Genomic DNA, 22,444 nt, shown 5'->3' with positions numbered 1-22,444 from the left:
CGCTATCTAGCGAACTGTACAACACAAAGGAACCTGAGGTACCCGCGCATTAATGGGGAGGCAATAACCAGGATCCCAGGCCTCTTAGTCGGTTACGCCACGCACAGCTCGCTGAGATCTACACTGAAAAATATCGGGGTCTTTTTTACGCTTGCGTCTTTTGGGAATAGGTGTGTTGCTATGGTAATGTAGTGATGTCGTCATCATGTGCAGTCCACTACGACTTAGGTCTACATTGCTGCCTTTAGCCTTTGTTCTTCTTTGTCAAGTCACGCACGTGCATATGACATTTTTTGTGCCTAGAACAACAAAAGTAAACTACAATGAAATGCACGCAATCTAAAATGCTTTGTGTTCTTCATCCTTCAGAAACCAAGGGATTTTCCTCTAACGTTTCAATCGCGAGAAAAATAACCCCTGGGGAACAGTAAGGAACTGTACAGGACCCGAAATGATCCCAGGACCCTAAATTATCCCCAAAAGTATCCCAACTGATCCTCGGACCCGAAACGATACCGAGGAGTCCCCGAAATCAACCCCAAGGAATTGCGGTAATGGACAAGGGGAAAGCAGAAGAAATACTTGCAATTCTTGAAGCATAATAAAGGGTTAACAGCGACTCGATTTCTAAACAACGTGACTTAAATTCTAACACAATACTTCTATTTATTACAATGCCCGGCGTTAAACCCATAAACAGAGTCCAAAACAAATACACAAACTTAAATTGCTACTGAAAGGAATACAGCATAAACATAGTACAGCTTTCCTCAGATCAACCAAACTTTTGACCTTCCATCCCCCTTTAAACATTTTGCGGTTCCGACACATGACTCTGACACTATAAATCTCGTTTCTGGTAAACATCACCCCTAAAAATAAATATTCATTTGACAACCAAATATGTATTTCATCACGAAATCCTTGTTCACACGAGCGAATATTTACCGACACATTTTAGGCAGCCGGTTTGGCCGAGAAGATAGAATGAAAAAAGCACACTGAGTAATACACTCGAACAACCCTTCTACTACCGATGCAAAATATTAAGAGGATGTGGCTTTTGTTGAAAGCAATATTATGTGAGTTTTGAATTTCCTCATGTAATCGTGCGTACACCCCGGCATGATCTCATGATATGATAGGTCTTTCATTCGCCGAAAACAAACATGCAAAAAAATAACTTTAAAACATTTCGCTTCCTATGAAAAGCAGCATGTCCTATCTTGTAAAGAGTTTCTTTTATGGCTTGTTATGTAAAAATGATTTATCCACTTCGGGTTCTTCAAATTACTATCACAGGAATTGTTAGTTGACCCCAATTTCTGACTCAACCACTGTATTTCCTCCGAAGTCGTATATTAAAATCTTAATACTATAGTTTTAGTTAATGTAAATTTCCTTTTAATAACACAAACAAAGCTAAATGTTTCATATGTTTTTAAAACTGAAAGACAATCCTTACACATTCCTTTAGTTGTCCATTATGGCCCGCCTTCCGTAAAAAAATTACGGAAATCTGTTCCTACTGCGGAATACCTTTCGAAGCGTCGGAACACCGTACATTACTGTACTGCAATTCCTTGGGGTTCATTAAGGGGACTCTTGGGGGTCGTTTCGGGTCCCGGGATCAGTTTGGGAACTTTTGGGGATCGTTTCGGGTCCTGGGATCGTTTCGGGTCCTGTACATAACGAACTTGGCAAAAAAGCCGTCACGGCGCCTGGGTCCCTTGAGGATTAAACATGTCTAAAGCTTTTTTGGGGACAAATCACTGTGGGAAATCTTACGCGTTTAGATATATTTTGCCGTTTCGCCAGCTCGGTCTTTTGTAATTTACGAAAGAAAAATGGGTTAGCCTTTTCTACTCGGAAATGTAAGGTAATCGGGAATTATTTCCGCGTTTGCGGGGAAACAGTCTCAGATAATAAAAAAAGGCACAAACTATTCGGATCGCATTTGCTTGGAGAACAACTCTCCTCGATTACTGACTTTAAGGACTTTATTTGCACATTTTTCAAGCCAAGGATCTACTACATCCTCTCTGTAAGCTTAAACTTTGGTGCCAAGTAATATATATTCACCGCTTCACTGCCGAATGAATCGGGACTACCGAGCACGATCCCCGCTTTTCCCTTGACTAGAATGTCAGTGTCCTTTGGGTTGGAAATATCGGCGGTACGTATCCCGATTGAGTTCAGATAGGCCAACTGGTCACGGATTATCGACTGGAGAAGACAAGTTACAAGAACTATCGGGTTCCCTCGCACATTTCCGGCATGGCTTGAAAAATCAAACTCTTGTCTTTCCAAACCCTGTAGGTAGTTGAGCAAAAACATCCTGTTATTGTAAAACCCCTTTAGGACCAAAAGCTGTTCTGGCTTCAATGAAGACGCTCTAAACGTGTATTTTACCGCTGAAATGATGTCGAGAATTAGCCCTATGAATATATAAGAAGTTGTTCAGAAACCATATTTGATCTCAAGCCAACACAGAGCAATTATGTAAATTTTTGGTGCATTGTTAGGCGAAGCGCGCCTGTGATTGGTCGACCTCGAGAGGTCGACCAATCACAGCTCACCATAGGCCTAAATTTTTTGGCCAAGTTTGTTCCTTACTGTTCCCAAGGGGTTATTTTTCTCGCGAGTGAAACGTTAGAGGGAAATACCCCTGGGTATCCGAAGATGTGTGTTCTTAGGTTTTAGAAAATACCTCTCGTAAGCTCCTCTCATCGAATTTCTTAGGAGCATTTAAGATTCTAGAGCTCATATATATATATATTTTTTGGTGGGGGTATCAAACCTAAATATAGCAGCGTCCAAAAATCATAAATCACGCTGTACGTATACTCGGGTACCCAGGAAAACATTCGAAACCGACAATCTCAATTCAAATTTGCTTGCCCCTTTCTCAACAAATATAGAATACTTTGTCCTCACGACAATTTATTGGGTTATTTGAATAAATTGAAAACTGTCGGGCATTTTAGTCCATTGAGGAGCTTTACCGACTGTCGGGCATATAGCCGCTGCGAACAGTAAACTTGGAAAGTACAAAATGTATTTTATTAAACCACATTGTGGTGGGATTTACTATATTAATTCGTGCGTTTTTACATCTATGGTACTTTCTATGGTGGTTCACACACTATATGTATTATTGTTTATATGTATTCTTAAATACCATTAAATATTCAGATCCCTTTTTTGGAATAACACTATAAAACTAGAATATAATTCTATAACACGCAACAATATAGAATAAAATTCTATAACATATAATATATAGACAACCATTTACACTATAACACTATAAAACTAGAATATAATTCTCTAACATGCAACAAAATAGAATAAAATTCTATAACATATAATATATAAAATACCATTAAATACTGACCACAAAACAGCTTATTTTGTCATTTTATAATTGAAGAATTTTCATTTGACGAAGTTGGACTTATACAGTTTTGGTAGTGCTTTGAGAGACGTAAACTTATAAAATATGTGTATAATACAAAGTTATACCATAGAAAGTGTGCACACAATCACAACTAGAGACAAGCTGTTTGCTATCAGGCCATATGTAAGGTGTGACGCCAAATAACTATATGCGTACACTTGAGTCCTTTCCTGAGTCTAGCCGATATAGATATTTCTGTATCTGACCATCCCCCTCGCTGTCTTCTTCATTTGCCAATTTAAGTGGAGCTAAATACATCTGCCTATGACATCCCTAAACACCACTACGCTAAAGCAATCTTTTCTCGGAGAGATCCTTGATTCTCGTCTTCATTATGTGACCTGGTAGCGTAACGCGTGAAGCCAGACGATCAGAATGCGTTACCACGAGAGTCTGGACCAATAGATATGGGCAACTGGGTCCGCTCCTTCATTCCCGCTTCACTAGAGTAACGCAACACCGCTTTTGGTATCGTCATAGTGCGTGACACACGCGGAGTCTGTCCATTCGTGACCTGAAACTCTGCTTTACTCTTGACCAGTTTCCTAGCAGGTTTATCGTCCTCTCTTGGCCGTGGCGTATGGCTGGGTAATGGGGCGGGCTTTTGAGAGGTGCTTATACACCCCATTGCCCAGGCGCCCTCGTACTTTTTAACAAAGGTTGTTCGGTTGCTTGTTGCTTTGGTGTTATTAGATGTCATGTCTGTAGACTCTTGCTGCTGGGGAGACGGGAAGCCTTTCTTGTTCTCTTGCGGCCTCGCAAGGGTCGTGAGTTTTGCTGAGCTTGAGCGCCTGATGGGTGCGGTCTTTTGAAATATCCCCGTCCCTTCCACGGACATGTTTATCCCTATGTATGGGGGCGCACTCACGTGAGCCTGGAGACGAAGAGCGGAGAACATTTTAAGTTGATTATTGAAAAGAGGAGCGAGCTGATTAATCAAGAACGGTATGGAGTTTTGCAATTGCTATTAAACCACACATTAAAAAAAAAAAAACTAATATTTTGTGTTTAGCATACATGAACACACATGTAAAGGGCTGATAGACAAGAGTAGTATACATACTAGCGGTTATGTGAGGCCTTATAAGACGCTTGCTAAAGCTCTTTTAGTCATTTTCTTCATATCGCCATGCCAAGAAGGTTTACAAGAGACTTCCCCTTGTGTGGGAGGCCAGAACTAAAAAAAATTAAGTTCCCACTTGTATATGTGTATACTCTATATATCATCTTATAACCTGTATAATAGCGCTATCTATTTTTAAATGAATATATCAAAGAGCAAACTATTGTCTTTATTTGCACCCTTTATAAACTTTTAAAAATATTCTTCTTTATAAACTTAAATATTCTTCTTAAATATAGCAACCTATTATTTAGGGCACCCGTGAAACCACCTACAGGTAGTGTTATTTCACTACCACTAATGTTTCTTCACCACCACCCAGACAGTTCATTGTTTTTGCCTGTGACGTCACTTCTTGTATCGACAATATCGTCAACCAGGAGACTGCACGGCGGATCCGCCCGGTCTAAAACCGCTAGTTTGTATACTACTTACAAGGACGCGTACTCAAATAGCATGCTTCTAGCGTTATTAGCGCACATATGTGCATTGTTTCAATCTGCCGTGAGGGCCGTGAATTTCTGTGCTAGAAAATCCAATAAAACATTTTCTGGACAGTATCCTGATTTCCACAAAGCTCCACCAACCTGTTTATAGGCGAGCTCAAATCTTCCAGTGCCACAGTTCTTGTCTTCTTTCCGATCAAGAATAACTAGACAAAAACAGCAAAAGGTTAAAGTTAAAGTTATAGCATAGACCATGTGAATAGTGCGAATGGCATCAAAACCTGAGACCATGTGACTGACAAAGACATTGAGTGTAAGTCGGGTTTTAAGCAATGTTAATGGGGATGGTATCTGGCAAGTATTTCACTTCCTTGGGTGTGAGTAAGAGGATGACCTAGAGTAGGATGACCTTGTTTCACTGACATGGGGGATCGAACCCCTGACACTGAGCGGCTGGAGCTATAGAAAGATAGATAACTGCGTTGGTTTTGTGAACCACGTAACTAAAACACACCTTTCATTGTATCCTCCAACACTTGGGCACACAATTTGCGGGTGACCGCTGTACTGGCGCCCATGGTTGGGCTGCAGTTTATCTCAATCTATGGACGATAATCAATCGTTGATCAGGTGATTGGTGGCTGGATATAAAGTGATGCAGAGGCAAGTAAGCCCGATGAATGGTATGTCTAGAAAGACTACCAACAAGCGGGTGGAATTGGGGGAATAAATCTACACAAGGCTGAAATTGTATGTTTCACGCCTCTGTGTAGTCTGGCTGACGTTTCCAGGGTAAGCCCTTTTTCTTCGACGAAGGCCTTAGTCGGAGATTTCGAGCATTATGCATTCGTCGAAAAAAAAAAGAGCCAATGCACGTCAGCGAAACTGTTAGTGTTTTCACAGAGGAATAAGCCGTGAAAATCAGTCACCCTCTTTATCTAGATAAACTTGCATATATTAAATACTTGCATACTTGCATTTCTTCAATACTGATCTTACCAGCCAAGGTTTGTAGTCGACTCCAATGATAAAGTCTGCTCCGTATAGCTCAAAGGAGTTCTGTCAGAAAAATATATCAAGTTTGATATGCCGATCCTTACTCGAACATTATTCACACCAAACATGGCTCCAAGTTTGGAAATTTTGATGCGCACGGAGCCATTTTTTCAGTATTGTCAATCAATAAATCGATAAACGAGTTGACCTAGAACGATACCTTGCGGCACTCCACTACTTCTTGGCACGACTGTAGCACATTCATGACTCCCTGCTTCATCCCTGGGTAGATGACGGAATCCCACATGTGCCCGAGGTCACGCTTCCTGTAATGGCATGAAACGGTCAAGGAATTTTGTCTGGAAATGGTACGTGGAATGTAGGGTACAAAAAAAAAACTGCAAATGGTGTAAAAGATATTAGATAGAAAAAAAGAATAAAATGTTGTCTGGGAAAGGAAAAAGGAAGATGAGTAGAAGCGGTAAAGTTAGTCTGGACACGGCACATGGAATGTTGGGTTGAGATGGCTTTTGAAATGGTCGGTAGAAGTGAAAGAGGAAATGTTGTCTGTAAATGGTGTATAAAATGGTGAAGGTATCATTTGCGCTTCCCAATGCTTACTTGAGGTAGGCCTTGAACTCGTCTGAGCTCCACATGTTCTCATCAGGTAGCCTCTTGTCGCGAGTGCTGTTATTATCGTAGTTCTTTTGAATGGAGTTATTAGCAAGATGGATGCTCCTGCAGAGAGAGAAGACCATTACCAGGGAACCACATTAAAAGTGGCTCGAAGATGAGTATTTTTTAGTATACTTACACGTGGAAGTCTTCAAGAGAGAAGTTCTGACTGCAAAAGCGTAGATAGCAATCCTAGAATTAAAGGAAATATCTTTAGTAATCCACCTGGGGCCTATATAAGTGAAGGAACTCTTTTGGACGGCGTCATGAGTGCCAAGATGTTAAACGTCATTGATGCTCTTGTATTTCTTGACAATTCTTGGTGGCTCATTATGGAACATAGGTTTGAATTAAAGAAAGAAAAGAAACTATCTATCTATACTTTTTATTTAATAATTATTTATTCATTATGAATTTTATGCCAAAGAATATAAACAGAGAAATTCAAAGCTGAACTCTTGATATTTTCGGCCTGCTTTTATGCGCGATTAGGTAACTTCACAATGGTCAATGGGTATTGCAGTAACTAACCTCATAAAACCAGAGAGTGAGTGGATTCCAGTCAGTGACCAGGAACCATTGACGAATGTCGAACTTGACGCCGTAGATCAACAAGGGGCGTTCTGGAAAAAAAAACGCGTCAGTGTGTGGCCCTATCACCTCTGCTGAAATGGGATCGGTTCCGGGCGGACACATGGCGAGTTACTCTGGATTCTCAGTAAGAAGCAACCAACAAAACTTTGTGTAACCTGGCAATTGCTTACTGCCAGTGCTTGCTTAGTATGAGTCGTCGCAAGGGAACATGTGGCCACTCATCATAGTGCAAGCACAGTATTGGTTTGTGAACACAATGGCCTCATAGCATCATACCTATGTATTTCTGTACCACCCATCTTCCTTCCTTTTGACCAACAATGTTGCCTGTCAGCTTCATTATATCCTCTAGTTTATCCATGCACACGATACCTGAACACACATTATTATATATTGAAATTGTTTCCGTTCAACATTCATTGTATAGACAAAGCATGCGATAAAATGTTCGAAAAGTACAAAATACAAAAATTGCTTCATTAAATTAGCCGAAAAAAATAGATGCGTTTTCCCCAAAGTATTTTGCGCTGATGCAAAAATGACGCGTGACGCAGAAACTCTTTACAACAAAATGAGATCTTGATTGTATTTATGCATTCGCTGCACATTGCTGCCCTTTATAATAGGTGCAGGTACAGAAATAGCATGAAGCGAACTATCTAGATAAACATTAAGGTTTATCGCGAAGTAAGGCTTTTTACCTCGACCTCGTGACTTGGCCCCAGGCTTCACAATCCAGACGTTTCTTACTCCGTCGATGTCAAACTGAGGCAGATGCTCTCTTAACTACGTTAAAAAAGAACGGGCGTGGTAAGGTACAATAACTGGGTCGTCACCAAGAAATTCATTTTGGTTTATGGTCTATGTAATCATGTATACGTACCTGGTACATATCCACCAAAAACTATTATTTGATTCTGACTAATATGTTTGTCTAAAAAATTCTTTATGACAGACTTAAGAAGTGGAACATTACAAAAAATAAAATAAATCAAACGCAAAAAATACAATCCGACGAGGATACTCACGTTCTCGAATTGTAAATTCCATTTTAGCAATGCGAGAACGAGCACGTCATTGCCAGATTGTATAATGTTCCATCTTTTTCAAGGGCCCCAGAATGGTCTTTTGCGAGCACTTGCGAGAACTTGCGAGCACCCCGTTTTTATGCGAGACCGAGCATTTTTAGGCAGAAAAAATTGCGCGAGCATGCGAGCACATCGAAATTTCGGGGAACCATTCGGAGGCTCTTCTTCGGTCTGCCCTGAAGAAGTCTTAGCCAAGACGGAAACTTGGCAGAACCGAATACCAGAGTTTAGATGGTGCTGAATATTCTGGTTCAAGATCTCAAGGTGGTTTTTACGTACCTGGTTCAGAGTACTTTGGCATTCTCGCGCAAAAGGAGAGGCATTAGCGATCACTGCGCCACTCCTAAGTATTGAAAACAAAAAAATAATCAGGCTGGTAAAGGGCGGTATGGATCACGTTTAAAGGACCGGGCAAAATGGCTTTTCACGTTTCACGGACCGAAAAACGGCCTTTTAAATCGTTAAATCGCGTTTCACGGACGTCAAAATGGACGATTTCACGTTTTTCGTAGGGTTAAAAAATAACCAAATCTCGTCTCACCAAAAAAAAAAACCTTTACCATCCTGAATAATTGTAGACTCTAAGTATGCTTATCTGACTTAGTATACACTCAGTATACACTCTCCTATCTCAAGAACACAAAAAAAATCAGTAAAGACCCTTCGTATTCTTAAAGTCTCCAATATCCATTCTCAAGCTTGTGTTTTACGCCGTAGAGGTCCTCGCACCGTCAACGAAAACCCGAAAGCACGACGAATGCCGTCGGGACGGTGGTCGGTGGAGCGCACGAGAAGCCGACTTAATATTCGGCTTATTTTTTTAGGCCTGTAAAGGGACACACCTCTGGCACCCAGGGTATACATACCGGAGCTGATATGATGAGTTGACGATCTCGTCCCACATGACTTCCGTGATGGAGGAACTCTACGATAAAACGAGATAAAAGTTAACTACGATCTTCTTACTATAGTTAATGGGTCGTTTTTCTGTCGAATTTGAGGGCAAAAATGAGAATTGTGCAGGTCTACGTTTTTCAATATTTCAAGCACTTTTTAAGGACCCCCATTATCTGGAAATCAACTACCAACTCAAGTCTGGGGCATTTTGACAATAAGGTTATAATCACAACAACAACAATGTCACTGATAGAAATGAATACACAGAAGTTACCGCTGACCAACTTACCGTGCTCGTGGTGTCATCAATATCAAGATGTTCCTTGCAATGCAGAAATTCCCGGCATGCTTCAAGTGCAAGCGTAAGGGCCCTGACTGACAGCACGTTCCTGGGACTGTGGTCTGAGTCGCTCTGAGCAGCCATGTCATGGGTACCCTGGGTGTCCGTCTCTGAGGAAGACTGGTGCGAAGAGCGTCCATTCTCATGTCTTTGCACAACCCAACGCACAAGCGCAACAGCTGACGTCAGCCGGAAATCATCTGATAAAGAACTCGAATTTGTTAGAGGCTTGGTAACTCTATAAAGTCCCTATAACTCCTGAGAGCGGCGCATGAGGTTTAACCATTTAATATGCGCAACCATAGATATCACAAAAATATTTTCGATTGGGGAAAAAAAGGGAAAAAATACAGAAAAATATGTGTATATTAGTATAGTTTGGTGCTAATTCAGAAAACATCAAATTAGTAGATCTTACCGACAAAATCTAGAATGTCTTCCTCTGCGCCAAGTCGGTGACATCTCGGGAAGAAGCTCATAGCGTCGGTGTTCTCGTACCAGAGAAGATTACGAAGATTCATACATAGACCAACCTACTCGGAGAAGACATAACTTGTTCATTGAGAGGCCAGTAACCGTCACGTGAAAGCAGTCAAGACAAACCAGGAAAGAGGGAGATAACAAAAAAGAGGATTTCATTGCATGCCGTATTTGATGCAAAAAATGTTGAAAGTCAAATGGAAACACACCCAAACGTATCAAAAACGTTTTCCACTCCATAAAGTAAGGTTTTAATTTCAAAGCTTTAGATTTTTTACAATAATTCATGGTTGGAACAGGTTTTTTTTTGGATGGGAGTTACGGCACAGAGCCAGTTTTGTGGGGCCTAAAAGACGTATATGTGTGTCTTTGTAAAGTTTTTTTCCTTTATAAATGATATTTCCTCCATAAGAGAGCTGCAGCCCCTACAATCCTTCCTCTACATCCTCCCAGGTCAGCCCAAGTTATCTTAGCAAAGTGTGTAATGAGTGCTCGGTCAATGTTGTTTGTCGCTTTTCCACTAGTTTTTTATACATTTTATATCCCTTCGGGAACGTGTAAGATTTTGGCTGAGAACGTCTCTGTACCTTAGTCGTGAAGGAGTGCGCCTTGGAGTAATGATTCACTATTTGATCCTACAAAAAATAAAATATAAGTGGTAGAAACTGGGTTAATTAGACTGAACACAAATATGTAAACTTACAACACAATGAAAGAGCATGAAGTATTACCTTTCTCAAAAACTTGAAGTCGACGTCATCCCTCTTGACAGTCCAAATTAAGGATGGAACAGCATTACGGACCATTCGTGACTGGGAATAAGAAACACTTAGTACACACATAAAGGGCAGCGCCAATATTCTCTTCTAATGCTCTCTTACCATGAGATTGAACTCGCAGTTTGGATCATCCTCTTTCCCTGCATTCCAATCCTCATCGTCATCATCATTGTCATCATCACTTTCACTGTCATCGCTGCCATCATCCCTTTTAGCTTCACATTTTGGTGCTAGTTTTTTCTTTGCATCTTTGTTCTTGCCCCTAGGGGTGACATTTGATGATGGTGTATCTGCACCACTATCATCACCACTATCACAAGAATCATCATCGCTATCATAGTCCTTATTTGTTTGCTTCCTTTTGGCTTTTTTAGATATCAAGCTTCCTTTAAAGTGCTTTTCGACCCAGCCACGCCTCCTCAGGGTAGCACGCACAATGGGGTAGGTCCCATGACAGATGAAGACTTTCTTGTTCTAAAAAAAAAGACACTTACTAAAAGCAGACAAGCTCAGATAGTGGAATCAAGGAGTTGACATAAATTTATCCATTTATTTCTATTAATTCCCCTGGCCTAGCCCCAGGAGCCTTGGTAGCTTAGCTACCAGAGAATTGGACAGGGGTAAATCCAGGATTTCTTGGAGGCACCAGCCAGAAGTGGGAGGCACCACCCCGAAGGGGGAGCACCAGTATATAAGACATATGATGAGAGTTAAACATGGATTTATAGCTACCATACATTTGTTCTACAATTTCAGTTCAATGGGAGAGAGGGCAATGACCCCTCCCCCCTGGATTCATGACTATTAGACATATAGAATACTGAAGGTGTAGCCTTTCAATCCCACTTGTTAAGTATTATGGGCTAATGGCATTTCAGCACTCCCTGCTAAGAAAGATGTCCCAGTCATGGAGATTTGATTATGCATATTTTCAATATGCATATTTTCATTATGCATATTTTTAATTGGGATTACTATCAGTCTACACTTTTAGCTGCTGCAAATTAGAAAGTGAAAGATAATTACTTTGTATTATTATTTATATTACCTTTATTGCAATATCAGCTACCTCTTTTGCTTGCCGGACTTTTTCAAATAAGGGATCATCATATTTCATTTTGCCACAATATTGGGAGGGCTGTGAGGTTGTTCTGCTATGGCTGGTTCTTGCTGGTCTCTCAGGTCTGGATGTTGCCTGTCCATTATCTACCTTAGTGCTATTATTCCATCCCTCACACTCTTCTGCTCTTGTTTGGGGATGGGTTAAGCCTCGTTTATGCACTGTCCGTATAGTTCTTTTACATTTGTTCATACAAAGGTTTTCCACTGACTGATTATAAGGGCTTGATTCTAGTATTCTTTTTGCACCTTCACAGGTTTTTCCAGGCTTGGATCTAGAGTTCCTTGTTGTCAATTCAGTAGTTGACAAGGCAGGGGAGTCAGACTCATCCGTACTGTCTGGTATTACTTCTATTTCAGGGACTCTATTTTCTGATGTAGTATTTGAAAGTGATGAAGGAATTGACTCAAAGGAGCTCTTACCTTGCAAATCTTGTCTACTTCCCTAAATGAAATCATAAAAATAAATTTATTGGCATCCCGTTGCAAACAATAAAGGTGAAATGAGGGCTATAACAAGAATTGCAGACTTTCATGCTTTTAGGGATCAAAAATAAATAAATTCCATGAATGATTTTGTAATGTTTTATATTCGTTTTGAAGAATCAATTCCCAGATCCCAATCGCAGAGCTAAAATACTGAAAATCATATGTCAAAGGGATTTTCACAAGTCATGGCCTAGATTTAGACCCAAACTCAGGTTAATAGTGGTAATTTTGGTTAATTTTATGTCACAAATGAACAACTCTGAATTGGGTACCCTCCCCTACCTTAAAATCCCCTGGGGGTAACCCTGTATTAGTAATATTTCACGATGCTAAGGAAGGGCTTAGCTTGGTGTGCTAAGCAGGGTATGCATTTAATAGATAACTTGTTCTTAACAGGGTATACATTTAAAAGAGATAACTTGTTCTTAACAGGGTATGGATTAAGAAGAGAATTTGTTCTTAACAGGGTATGGATTGCAGCTTTCAATAATACCCCTGTACCAAAATCAGAGGCTGAGGACTCCCCCTACCCTACCCCGGAGATTCCACCCAAGATAGGATTTTACCTCATAGCTTTCAGAGTTCTTCGATTTACTTTTCTTGGATCTTGTGGGTGATTTTAAAACATTAACAGGAGTGAGTCTTGTTTTTGCTTGATATGCAACCATCAGGTTTTCTGTCTGGAAAATAAATTAAATAATGACGACAATATCAAGAGATTTTTGGGTTAATTTAACTGGCTAAAAGCCGCGAATAGAGTATATTTGGCACATTCATTTTAGCACGCAATATCTAAAACCATAAAAACAGTCTGCAAAGACATTTTCAAACACATGCGCTTTTTTAGAAAAATTACGACTTAAATGCAAACTCGCGTCGTAAAAACACGCGTTTGAATTTCCTATTGTCATCATAAACAATCCATAAAAATATTCCATGCAATAACACAAAGTAATTAGAGCGACGAATGTCTCATAGTTCAAAACAAAAACAACTATCAATGAATAATAATTGCCTAAATCAAAGACATCAACAGATTTGTCGATTGAACTTACATGCTTTCGTTGTTTCTCGACATGCAATTGTTGACGATCTAAGAAAGTCATCTTCATATTTTGTACAATCTTGACACTATTGGAGCTCACTTTCGGCTTGAAAGTAAAGTTTGATTCGGTCTCAGCGTGCAGGGCGGCAGCCCTTCTGTGTAAAGCTTGTTGAAGTCTATCTCCTCTCTCTCTTGCTAACTTGATGCTTTGGGCGTTCAACTTAGGTGCAAAAGTCAACTCCGATTCAAAACTAACGCGTGGCTGCGGCTTCATCGTAGAAACCATAGTTTTACTTCTCGAAATTTCTTTCAAAGGATTTAATTTGTTGTCCTCTGATTCCAAATCTTCTGGTTGTCTTCTAACAGACCTGTACAAAGCCAGTTCCCCTGGTTTGGTTGGCAGTGACAGTGATTCCATAGACAACCCTTCGCCATCGCCACCACAACAATTCTCACTCTGTTGGGACAGACTAGCCAGAGAGCGGCTCTGAGGATGGAAAACATTACTTCCATGATTAGAGAATCCACTTTTCATGATGTTATAGGTCTTACAATATTCTAACATCTCCATTTCTACTGCGGGAATGAGAAACCCGCTGCTAGTTTGTATTGGACGCCATCTTGGACTAGCGTTCCCATGGTTACGAGTTCTAGAACATAGGGCCAATACAGGCAATCATTGTTTTATCAAAATAAAGGACCGGGATCGTTACCAATAACAAATGTTAACCTCCTAATTAATTTTCCGCCACATACAAGGCGAAACACGAAAATATATGCTATAGTACCACAATTATTGAATCCGATGACCTGTCATCGCAGCCTTCAAATTAAATGATTCAAGATCTTTTTCAGAATAATCACGCAAATACAATAAACAAACAAAAATTATAGGCTTGAGCCCCTGGCTAAACTATTTAAGCTGTTTAAAAGCAAAAAAATCTAATAATTATAATACAAAAATAAACGAATTCAATGGCTTATTCTCTCATTTTTTGGTCTTATCCCTTATGTGTCTAGATGTAGGATCTAAAAAAAACTTAGGTCAAGTCTTAAAAAAATGTGACAATCGCTCTTAACTTTTTACTCTTAGAAACAAATGCAATGTTATTCCATAAGAACTTTTGGAACAATTGAGCACAAGAAAACTCCATTGAACAAATGCTTGAAAATGCACGCGTTGCTTCTAGTTTGGCGAGAGCAAGTTCTCATTTTTGGGAAATGCTTGCTGTCGATATTGGCAACCCCACCCCTCCTAAACCTTCAATAAATAAAGAACCATATCTTCATGGATTCAAAAGAATTAAAAATCGCGCGGCAAAAACTAGTTGAATTGTGAAATTATGAGATTTGCCTACAAGCGTTTATAAACTGGTTAGGTTTAGTCTATGAGTGTGCCATATGTGTTAGAGCTAAATGCAATTTACTCACTTGATCTGGTCGTAAGAATCCCCGCCTCCAATCTTCTTCTCGCGCGTACATTGAATGGTTAGCTCGCGCGCCGTATAAATGACATTGATGACGTCACAAAGAGCTATGGGAGCTTTTTCCTTTCTCGTTGTCGTTTTTTCGTGTCCCTTTCGCGATTTTGGCTACTATTTATGCTTTATTTTGTGTGTGTTATGTTGGCGACAAATATTATATACACAAGAAAAATAAAAGATCAAATAATGGTTATATGCGCCGAGCAAAAGCCGTTTGGGCTACCTGTGGTTATGATAACCGTCATGCATCTTGAGCTTGGGTAGTAGGGTGGTTACCGCGGCGAAAGGCGGTTACTCACACAAGCGAGAAAGGCAGAAGTGAGAGACAGGCCCCATTCAAACCGGCAAAAACATGCCTACCCTAAACAGTAAACCCAACTTCAACATATTCAAGGAACCAAGAGGCTTTATCAAGGTCATCGAACTGGTGAGTAATAGAAATTGTATAGAGATGGCGATATTGGAGTGGTCTAGCTGAGAGGTCTTGGAGGTGGGATTTGCGAATAAGCGCGCTATGACAATGAGTTTGAATGTTTACCGACAGGACAAACCGTTTTGTTTTATATATTTGTGTAAGAAAATAACGTTGTTATTTGCCTGATCTTTTATTTCCGGCGTGCTTTCCACTTGGTGTTTTTATAAGATGATAATGATAGTGATTTTGTAGTCCGTCGTTTTGCTCGGATCTAGATTTAACAGCATACAAAGTTTGACTCATTCGCTACTCATTTCGATCTTGTGCTCAAATCCATTGAGATATTTGATTACATAAGCAAATAATGGTCACCTGTACACCCCCTTTCAGTCGAATTTAACAGAAAAACTAGTATATCATTATGAATTGCATACCACAGCATAGCTTGTACCACATCTAAACCAAATATTTTTAAAATCTTCCAAAATCCAAATCTTTTAATTCTACTAATGAAATGCAAAACAGTATTTCTGTGCCTTCATTGCACTAAATAAAAATAAGGTGTTTCTTTGGGAGGGTTTGATAGCAGAACAACAAACCCTGCTTTGAATTCTTTAAATATCCCAGAAATGTCTTAAATAATTACCTTCTTAGGGAAGAAATATGAGATATGCATTTGATTCCTTCATTCCCCTTGGATGTTAGTAAAACTGTTATGTTGGCGTTTCACTATTGAAGAAGAGGGAGAGCAAAACAAAGTCCTTTTATTTGTGGAAATAAAATGAACATCAGCAAAGTATGCTACTCATAGCATTTTTCCTCTCCCATTTAAAGCTTTTATCATCATTCTCTTCGTCTTCGACTGTGAAAGAAACACTTGCTTCTATTTCACACTGCAGAAAGAAAACTTTTTTTTGCATTGTGATAGGCAGTCAGTCAAAACCCTAAAACTTTGGTACTGTATGTGAGGTGCTTTGTGGATAGGTCGATGCCTTTGGAAGACTAATAAAAATACAGGAAATAAAATAAAAAGCTGCCTACCTGCACCTTTTTTCCCCAGAACATTGGCTGGAAACATATTTTTTTTTTTACTTGGCCTTATTGCTGTTGTTTTATTTTGGCTTAAATATAATTTTACCTATTCACAAGCAGTGTGGATTGCTTTGAATATGTATTTTCTTGACCACTGAGATAATCCTCTTTTCTCTTGCAGTTTATTGCCATCTTTGCCTTTGCAACAACAGTTGGTTACCGTGGGAACTATGGATACAATGCACTTTGTACTGATAAGACCAATAAGACTGTCACTCAGCATGTCAGTGTTGATTTCTCCTACACATTTGATGAGGCAAGGGTTTATGTGGACCAGCCTAATGGGTTCAAGTGTGTGAATGTGTCACAATATACACAGCCACTCAACTATAAGTCTGAATCAGAGTATTTTGTGTTTGTTGGTACAACATGTTTCCTCTATGCCATTGGGGCGGCTCTCTATTACACGTTTTTTGAAGACCAAGTCAAGGATTCTACATCAACAGACATTGGAATATGTTCTCTGCCTGTTGTGGTAAGTGCTTTAGTACCTTTTTTATTTTAAAAGCTTCTGGAGTGATTGGATTGCATTATAATGTGAGTGCTCTTTTTGTTATAAAATAAAAATTTACTTGTTTTAGCACCTGGGGTGCTTATTTATCCATGATTCATGAGATTCTACTTATTTTAAAATTCAGATTTTAGCCCTGTATATGAGCTCACCATTTTATTTGCTTGATAAAAAAAGATAAAACTTATGTGTGATAAAAGCCTTGTGTTTGGTCATTTGTGCATCTTTTATTTTTTATTATTTGGGCGGGGAGGGGTGCTTTTTATTTGAAGGTGACTCTTAACACCTTCCTCCTTGGGAGGTGGAAGAAACTAAGAGTAATAAAAGCTGGAGATATTTCTGGTATTTTATTAGTACAGCCATGACCAGGCTTTAGCTTCCCAACTTCTAACATAAAACTGCTCATATTTTTCCTTTTAAATGTGTGAATCTAGTCAATCTAAGTGACCCCAGAAATGCTTGCTGGTCTTACTCATGGTGTGATTAATTTTTGCTCATTGAAGCCTCTAATTGGTTTATTTGTGTCAACAGGACTTTGCAGTGAGTGTGTTGTACGTCATTTTCTGGTTCACTGCATCAATAGCCTGGGCTGCAGGCTTGTCAGGCTTGAAGGATGCCACTCAAGTTGGGGTTAATGTTGCGCTCTCTACTAATTGTAGGACACCCAATGTTTGCAATAACCTGACTGGTGCTACATTTGCTGCTCTCAATGTGTCTGTGGTAAGTTTACCAGTCACATAGCCAGGATTTCCTAAGAGGGGGGGGGGGAGGTGCAGTCATAAATAACCTATCCACAGGGTTTGATATTTATTAACCTTATTAAGAACAAAAAACCCTGTTCGGTGGCCAAGGGGGTGCATATCTCACCTACCAACACGTCTCCCAAGCATAAACCTCTGATTGTGTGTTGTTCCTTACAGCTGCTGGGATTCCTGAACTGTGTTGTGTGGGCCTTCAACCTGTGGTTCCTGTTCAAGGAGACTCCCTGGCACAGCCCTCGCCGTGCGGCTAACAGCATGGCTGGACCAGATGCAGAAGCTGTTACCCAGGAGACACCCCCTGCCTCTGCTATATAAATATGGGTATGTAAGACCTCCCTTAAAGAGAACATGACACGAAATTCTCTTTTGCTTATTTTGACAAATTGACTAGTTAGTATAGTAGCGTAATATCCCAACAATAATTCCTCCAATATTCGATACTTGATTTAAACAAAAACCTGATTTTTGATCCTTTTTAAAATGAGCAATTTTGGCATGGAACCGGCAACATCCGTGTATCTAATTTGCATATCACTTGTGACGTCAAGAGTTGTAAAAAAGGGTGATAAACATTAGAGATCCCCATACAAACTAGGATGTCTCCCACCCAAAATACACATATAATTGATCGTGGAGCCCGAATCTTCCCCATAAAGTAGCTGAGTGTAACCTGAGCAAAGTATCCATAAGGAATCCTGCAGCAATTGGAGCAGTGATTTTTATTAATATTCTTTATAAGCTTTTGAACACCATTTGTGCGCAAATCACCCAACCTTTCCGCAAACTCACTCCTTTTTCGATCACAATTGTGATCAAAGCAATAAGATATACGCTGTAAATGATTGTGAAACAATATTACAAGGCAAAAAGTAACGGATCTATATTTCTGCATATTTTAAAAGCGTCTATGCTTTCAAATAATACAGAGAAAAAAAATGTTTATAATTTTTTTTGCCCAATTTATTGCGAATTGTCACAAGAACAAAACACGCTCATAGAAGAACATTTTTTACACACTAAACAATGCACTAAGTAATGAAACCTATAGATTACAAGGGAAGCAAACTAAAAAAAAATCTACGCAAAGAGAAAAAGGTCAAGATATCAAACTCAAATAGAAACGACTGGAAATCTAGAATCTAAAAAGTAGGTTGAGATGCGAGACTTCAACTCTCAGTGAGTGAGTTTTTTTTTACAAAAGCTTTCAAGTCTTTAGAATGAAGTAAATCTTTTTCCAGTGACAAGGGTTTCTTTAGTGACATGATTCTTAACATTTGTGTGAAGATTTGAAGTTCATTCATCTAAAAATATTGTAAATCAAGGAAAAATAAAGGCCTTCTTGTATTAAAATACTTAACATAGACTCTGAGAGTGCCTAGGTATTCTATCTCACCGAATTGCAGAAAAAAGTATTTTAAGGAGTCAGCCCTATGCATCATGAATGAACTCCAAATTCGCCGTCTCCCCGACGTCTTCCCGTTCAATTATACATATAACATTTCGATTAGATAACTTAACAGATACCAGGACACCATCCTACAAGTAGGAGCAGCTTAAGGGATAAAAAGCAAACAAAGCAAAAAAGTGCAGAGGGAAAAAAGTTTGTTGTGAAAATTGTAATAGGTGCCCCTAACCAACTATGGCACGACAAACCATACATGGATGCTATGATGGACAAGCTCGTGCAATCTAAAAATAGCTTTCAAGTATGACATCATGGGCCACAGGGATTTGTTCTCTTACATTATGGTCTCTTGATATGTAAGGACTCCCCTTAACCAGGAGAACCCCTGTCTCTGCTAAATAAACATGTAAGAACTCCCCATCACAACAAGCCACCCCCTCCCTCCTGCCTCTGCTACTGTATGTAAATATGTGAGATCTCCCTTAACTAGAAAACCTTGCCTCCGTTATGAAAGTATATAAGCACTCTCCTTAACCAGGAGACCCCCCTGCTTTTGCTATATAGATATGTATTAATGAGTCCCCTTACCATCAAGCCCCTCCTATTTCAAGAGATGCCTCTGTTTTACCCTTAACTACCTTTTTGAAAATTTAGCTATTTTTACTTTTTTTTTTTCAGCTTTGTGTTGCTGTCCTCGTATTAAATCAGAAGCTGAATTCGGTGTATGCAGGCTACATATCTGGTGCTATGTATCACTCCAGACAAGTGCCAATTTGATGGAAAAACTCAAAACCTGAGAGATAGCTACTTGTGCTACGTAGTTGCATAAAAGGGAGAGATTAATGTGGAATTTGAGTGCTTTTTATATAGCTGAGAATTTTTTTTTACTTGATAATGTTTTAGTCGAGTACTGTATATACAGTACAGTAATAATAATCAGTTCCTCACCTAATAGAGAATACTCAAACATGTGCACTGTAAGTGTACAAAAAGTTTCATTTGCTCAAGATTGTCAATGGTTTACTTTTGGTTATCCTCTCATTGTTTGACAAACCAATTTTTTATAGGTATTTTCACTCTGCATATACTTTGATTTGGAAGTGGAACTGTCGTCACCCTTGGTGTTATTGTCTCAGATGTTATAGAATGTTAGGCAGTCAATCGAATGATCTAGACTGCACTTCATGACACATGCGCCATCTTGGAAATATTTCAATTGCAGCATGAATATGGCAAACTTCCTTTTCTGTTCATATTGCATAAGTTAATCAATTTAAAGCACAAAAATTATTTCTAGGGCCATTGTTGTTGGCAGAAAGCCTTCCGCCTTTATCTTCTTCTACACAAGAAAAAGAGAATGAGCCCCCTCCCCCTATAAGCCAAAAATATATTGAATTAAGACAAGTGTTTCCATCTGGTTTAACAGGTATTGCTGTGTTGAGTCTGGTATATACAAACCTACAGTGCTCTAATGACAGTAATTCATTGCTGCATTTGTGATGACAGTTTTAGGTTATAATTTCTAATGTTTGTCTCATTAAAATGATATTGGCCAAACTATGTTGGACCATTCAATAGTACCAGAGAGCCACCACCCTTCTCCCCCTTTACGGATGATTGTTCATTGGGGTGGGAGTTATGGGCGAAGTAAACTGTAATGGAATGAATATTGGGAAAATGCAAAAGATTAAGGACTTGATTTGTTGTACTAATAGTATCCCTTTCTTCGGGGAATTCTCCATAAGGACAACACTTGTTTTATTATCTTGCATTAGACAAAGAACAAACGCAAGCACACTTGTTTCATCGAGGAAAAATAAGGTCAGATGGACAAAATATGTTGCAAAATGCAAAATTTTCCCCTAATGTTTTAGAGTAATTTGAAAGGGAGAGAGTATAATTTTTTAACTCCATCATGTAGTGAAAGGGGTTCGGGGACACTCTCCGAAAAAAAAAAAAACGAAATTTTGGAAATGCTTGAATCGTACAAATCTCGTGCGAAATCCCTAGTTATGATTACTTTACTCAGGTAGCTGACCCTTCCCCTAACTGATATGTATAATATTTTATTCTCATCTTCCAGCAGAACATGGTAAATTCTGTGCTTTGAGCTTTGCTGTGTCTAAATGTATAGCATTGATGTATAGCATCATTTATAGTTTTGTCTACAAATAGCATATCTATTGAGAACCAAAAGTGGACTTTAGGCTGTTGTGGGTCTGTGGGCTGTGTCTAAATGTATAGCAATCATGTATAGCAGCATTTATAGTTTTGTCTACAAATAGCATGTCTATTGAGAACCAAAAGTGGACTTTCGGCCGTTGTGTGCGTTCACACCCCCTGCAACCCCCCCTGGGTACGGGCCTGTAAGCTATATCACTCTGGTCAGGAGAACATGTTCTCCTGCTCTGGTAAGCCAAATCCGACAATAAATGTCCCGTGGAGATACTGCAAAGGCATACAAAAATAGAGGGGAGGGTCATATTTTTATCAGAGACCTCATTCCCTCCCTCCCCCTCCCACCCCCCACCATATGAAGAAAACTTTGTCGTTTTAGGGGTCTGGTTTCTTTTCAGAAGCTTTCTCCATTGACTAAAGATGGTCACAGTCACTGCTTTTCTCTTCTGAATACAATTAACAAAGTTGGCGAAGCACCTGCGGTACGGCAGCCCTAAAAATGACAAGAATCGTGCAGGTTTTCCAAATAAGGAATATATTACTTCCCTTATATGGGAGTGACCGCATCTGGGAAAAACGACAATTTTAGTCTAAATTTTCTCGATATGCCCCCGGTAAAAAATAGGTCCGTCTTTTCGGGTTTCGCACCCCCCCCCCCCCCCCCCCCTGGTACGGGCCTGCATTATATGTGAACTTTTACCTAGACATAGTCTCGCACCTAAAGACCGTTCTATCCTGACTGCAATTTTCGAGAAACGTTTCTGGCACACTTCGCTGTTAATTTCGCGATCGCGGAATTTTTTATTATTATTTATTTTATTTTTTATTTCGCGAATATGAAGTTCAAGGGGGGAGGGGTGAATAGGGGTATGTAAATCCGCCGATCCGCTACATTTTTGGTGCAAATCCGTGGATCCGCAGATAGATCCGCATGGTTTGACAGATAAATAATAGCGCGGATTTTGAAATTCAATTTAAAATCCGAAATTCGACCGTCAAAGCAGTCGAAATCCGAAATCCACCCATGTTGTTAACAGAGACGAATTTCCAAAATCCAACCATCCGCT

General features: G+C 39.5%; 2 protein-coding genes across 3 annotated transcripts; one reads left to right on the top strand and one right to left on the bottom strand.

The window, feature by feature from the left end:
- Window positions 1–1,982: 1,982 nt before the first annotated feature.
- On the bottom strand, window positions 1,983–15,111 carry LOC5516347 (tubulin tyrosine ligase 3). 2 transcript variants are annotated; one of them, XM_032386147.2, is made up of 21 exons: window positions 14,963–15,111; window positions 13,542–14,018; window positions 13,053–13,166; window positions 11,927–12,442; window positions 10,981–11,352; window positions 10,831–10,911; window positions 10,687–10,734; window positions 10,038–10,152; window positions 9,569–9,819; window positions 9,249–9,307; window positions 8,662–8,725; window positions 7,996–8,080; window positions 7,571–7,666; window positions 7,232–7,323; window positions 6,840–6,892; window positions 6,647–6,763; window positions 6,246–6,351; window positions 6,029–6,088; window positions 5,544–5,631; window positions 5,171–5,235; window positions 1,983–4,334 (listed from the first exon to the last, which is right to left on the bottom strand). In XM_032386147.2, the coding sequence occupies exons 1-21, from the start codon at window positions 15,011–15,013 to the stop codon at window positions 3,831–3,833; spliced, it is 3,414 nt and encodes a 1,137-aa protein (XP_032242038.2). In that variant the 5' UTR covers window positions 15,014–15,111; the 3' UTR covers window positions 1,983–3,830. The 2 variants fall into 2 exon arrangements, with proteins under 2 accessions (XP_032242038.2, XP_032242037.2); XM_032386146.2 differs by lacking the exon at window positions 14,963–15,111 and having other exon boundaries at window positions 13,542–14,179.
- A 172-nt stretch (window positions 15,112–15,283) lies between these two features.
- On the top strand, window positions 15,284–20,756 carry LOC5516346 (synaptophysin). The gene is made up of 5 exons (XM_001636405.3): window positions 15,284–15,442; window positions 16,644–16,997; window positions 17,565–17,753; window positions 17,954–18,115; window positions 19,878–20,756. The coding sequence occupies exons 1-4, from the start codon at window positions 15,368–15,370 to the stop codon at window positions 18,107–18,109; spliced, it is 774 nt and encodes a 257-aa protein (XP_001636455.2). The 5' UTR covers window positions 15,284–15,367; the 3' UTR covers window positions 18,110–18,115; window positions 19,878–20,756.
- Window positions 20,757–22,444: the final 1,688 nt, after the last annotated feature.

This window comes from Nematostella vectensis, chromosome 1 (genome assembly GCF_932526225.1).
Source record: "Nematostella vectensis chromosome 1, jaNemVect1.1, whole genome shotgun sequence".
Lineage (NCBI taxonomy): Eukaryota > Metazoa > Cnidaria > Anthozoa > Actiniaria > Edwardsiidae > Nematostella > Nematostella vectensis.
Note: the sequence above shows the minus strand (reverse complement) of the source record. Positions and strands in the feature narration are given on the sequence as shown.

What these genes read in the sequence shown, in the direction of transcription:
- LOC5516346 (XM_001636405.3), top strand. Translation starts at nt 15,368, where the DNA reads ATGCCTACCCTAAACAGTAAACCCAACTTCAACATATTCAAGGAACCA. An exon ending in TTATCAAGGTCATCGAACTG is followed by an intron (nt 15,443 to 16,643) that starts GTGAGTAATAGA and finishes TTTCTCTTGCAG; the next exon opens with TTTATTGCCATCTTTGCCTT. An exon ending in CTGCTCTCAATGTGTCTGTG is followed by an intron (nt 17,754 to 17,953) that starts GTAAGTTTACCA and finishes TGTTCCTTACAG; the next exon opens with CTGCTGGGATTCCTGAACTG.
- LOC5516347 (XM_032386146.2), bottom strand. Translation starts at nt 14,102, where the DNA reads ATGGAGATGTTAGAATATTGTAAGACCTATAACATCATGAAAAGTGGA. An exon ending in AGACATTCTAGATTTTGTCG is followed by an intron (nt 9,820 to 10,037) that starts GTAAGATCTACT and finishes GTTCTTTATCAG; the next exon opens with ATGATTTCCGGCTGACGTCA. An exon ending in GAGTTCAAGGCCTACCTCAA is followed by an intron (nt 6,352 to 6,646) that starts GTAAGCATTGGG and finishes ATGCCATTACAG; the next exon opens with GAAGCGTGACCTCGGGCACA.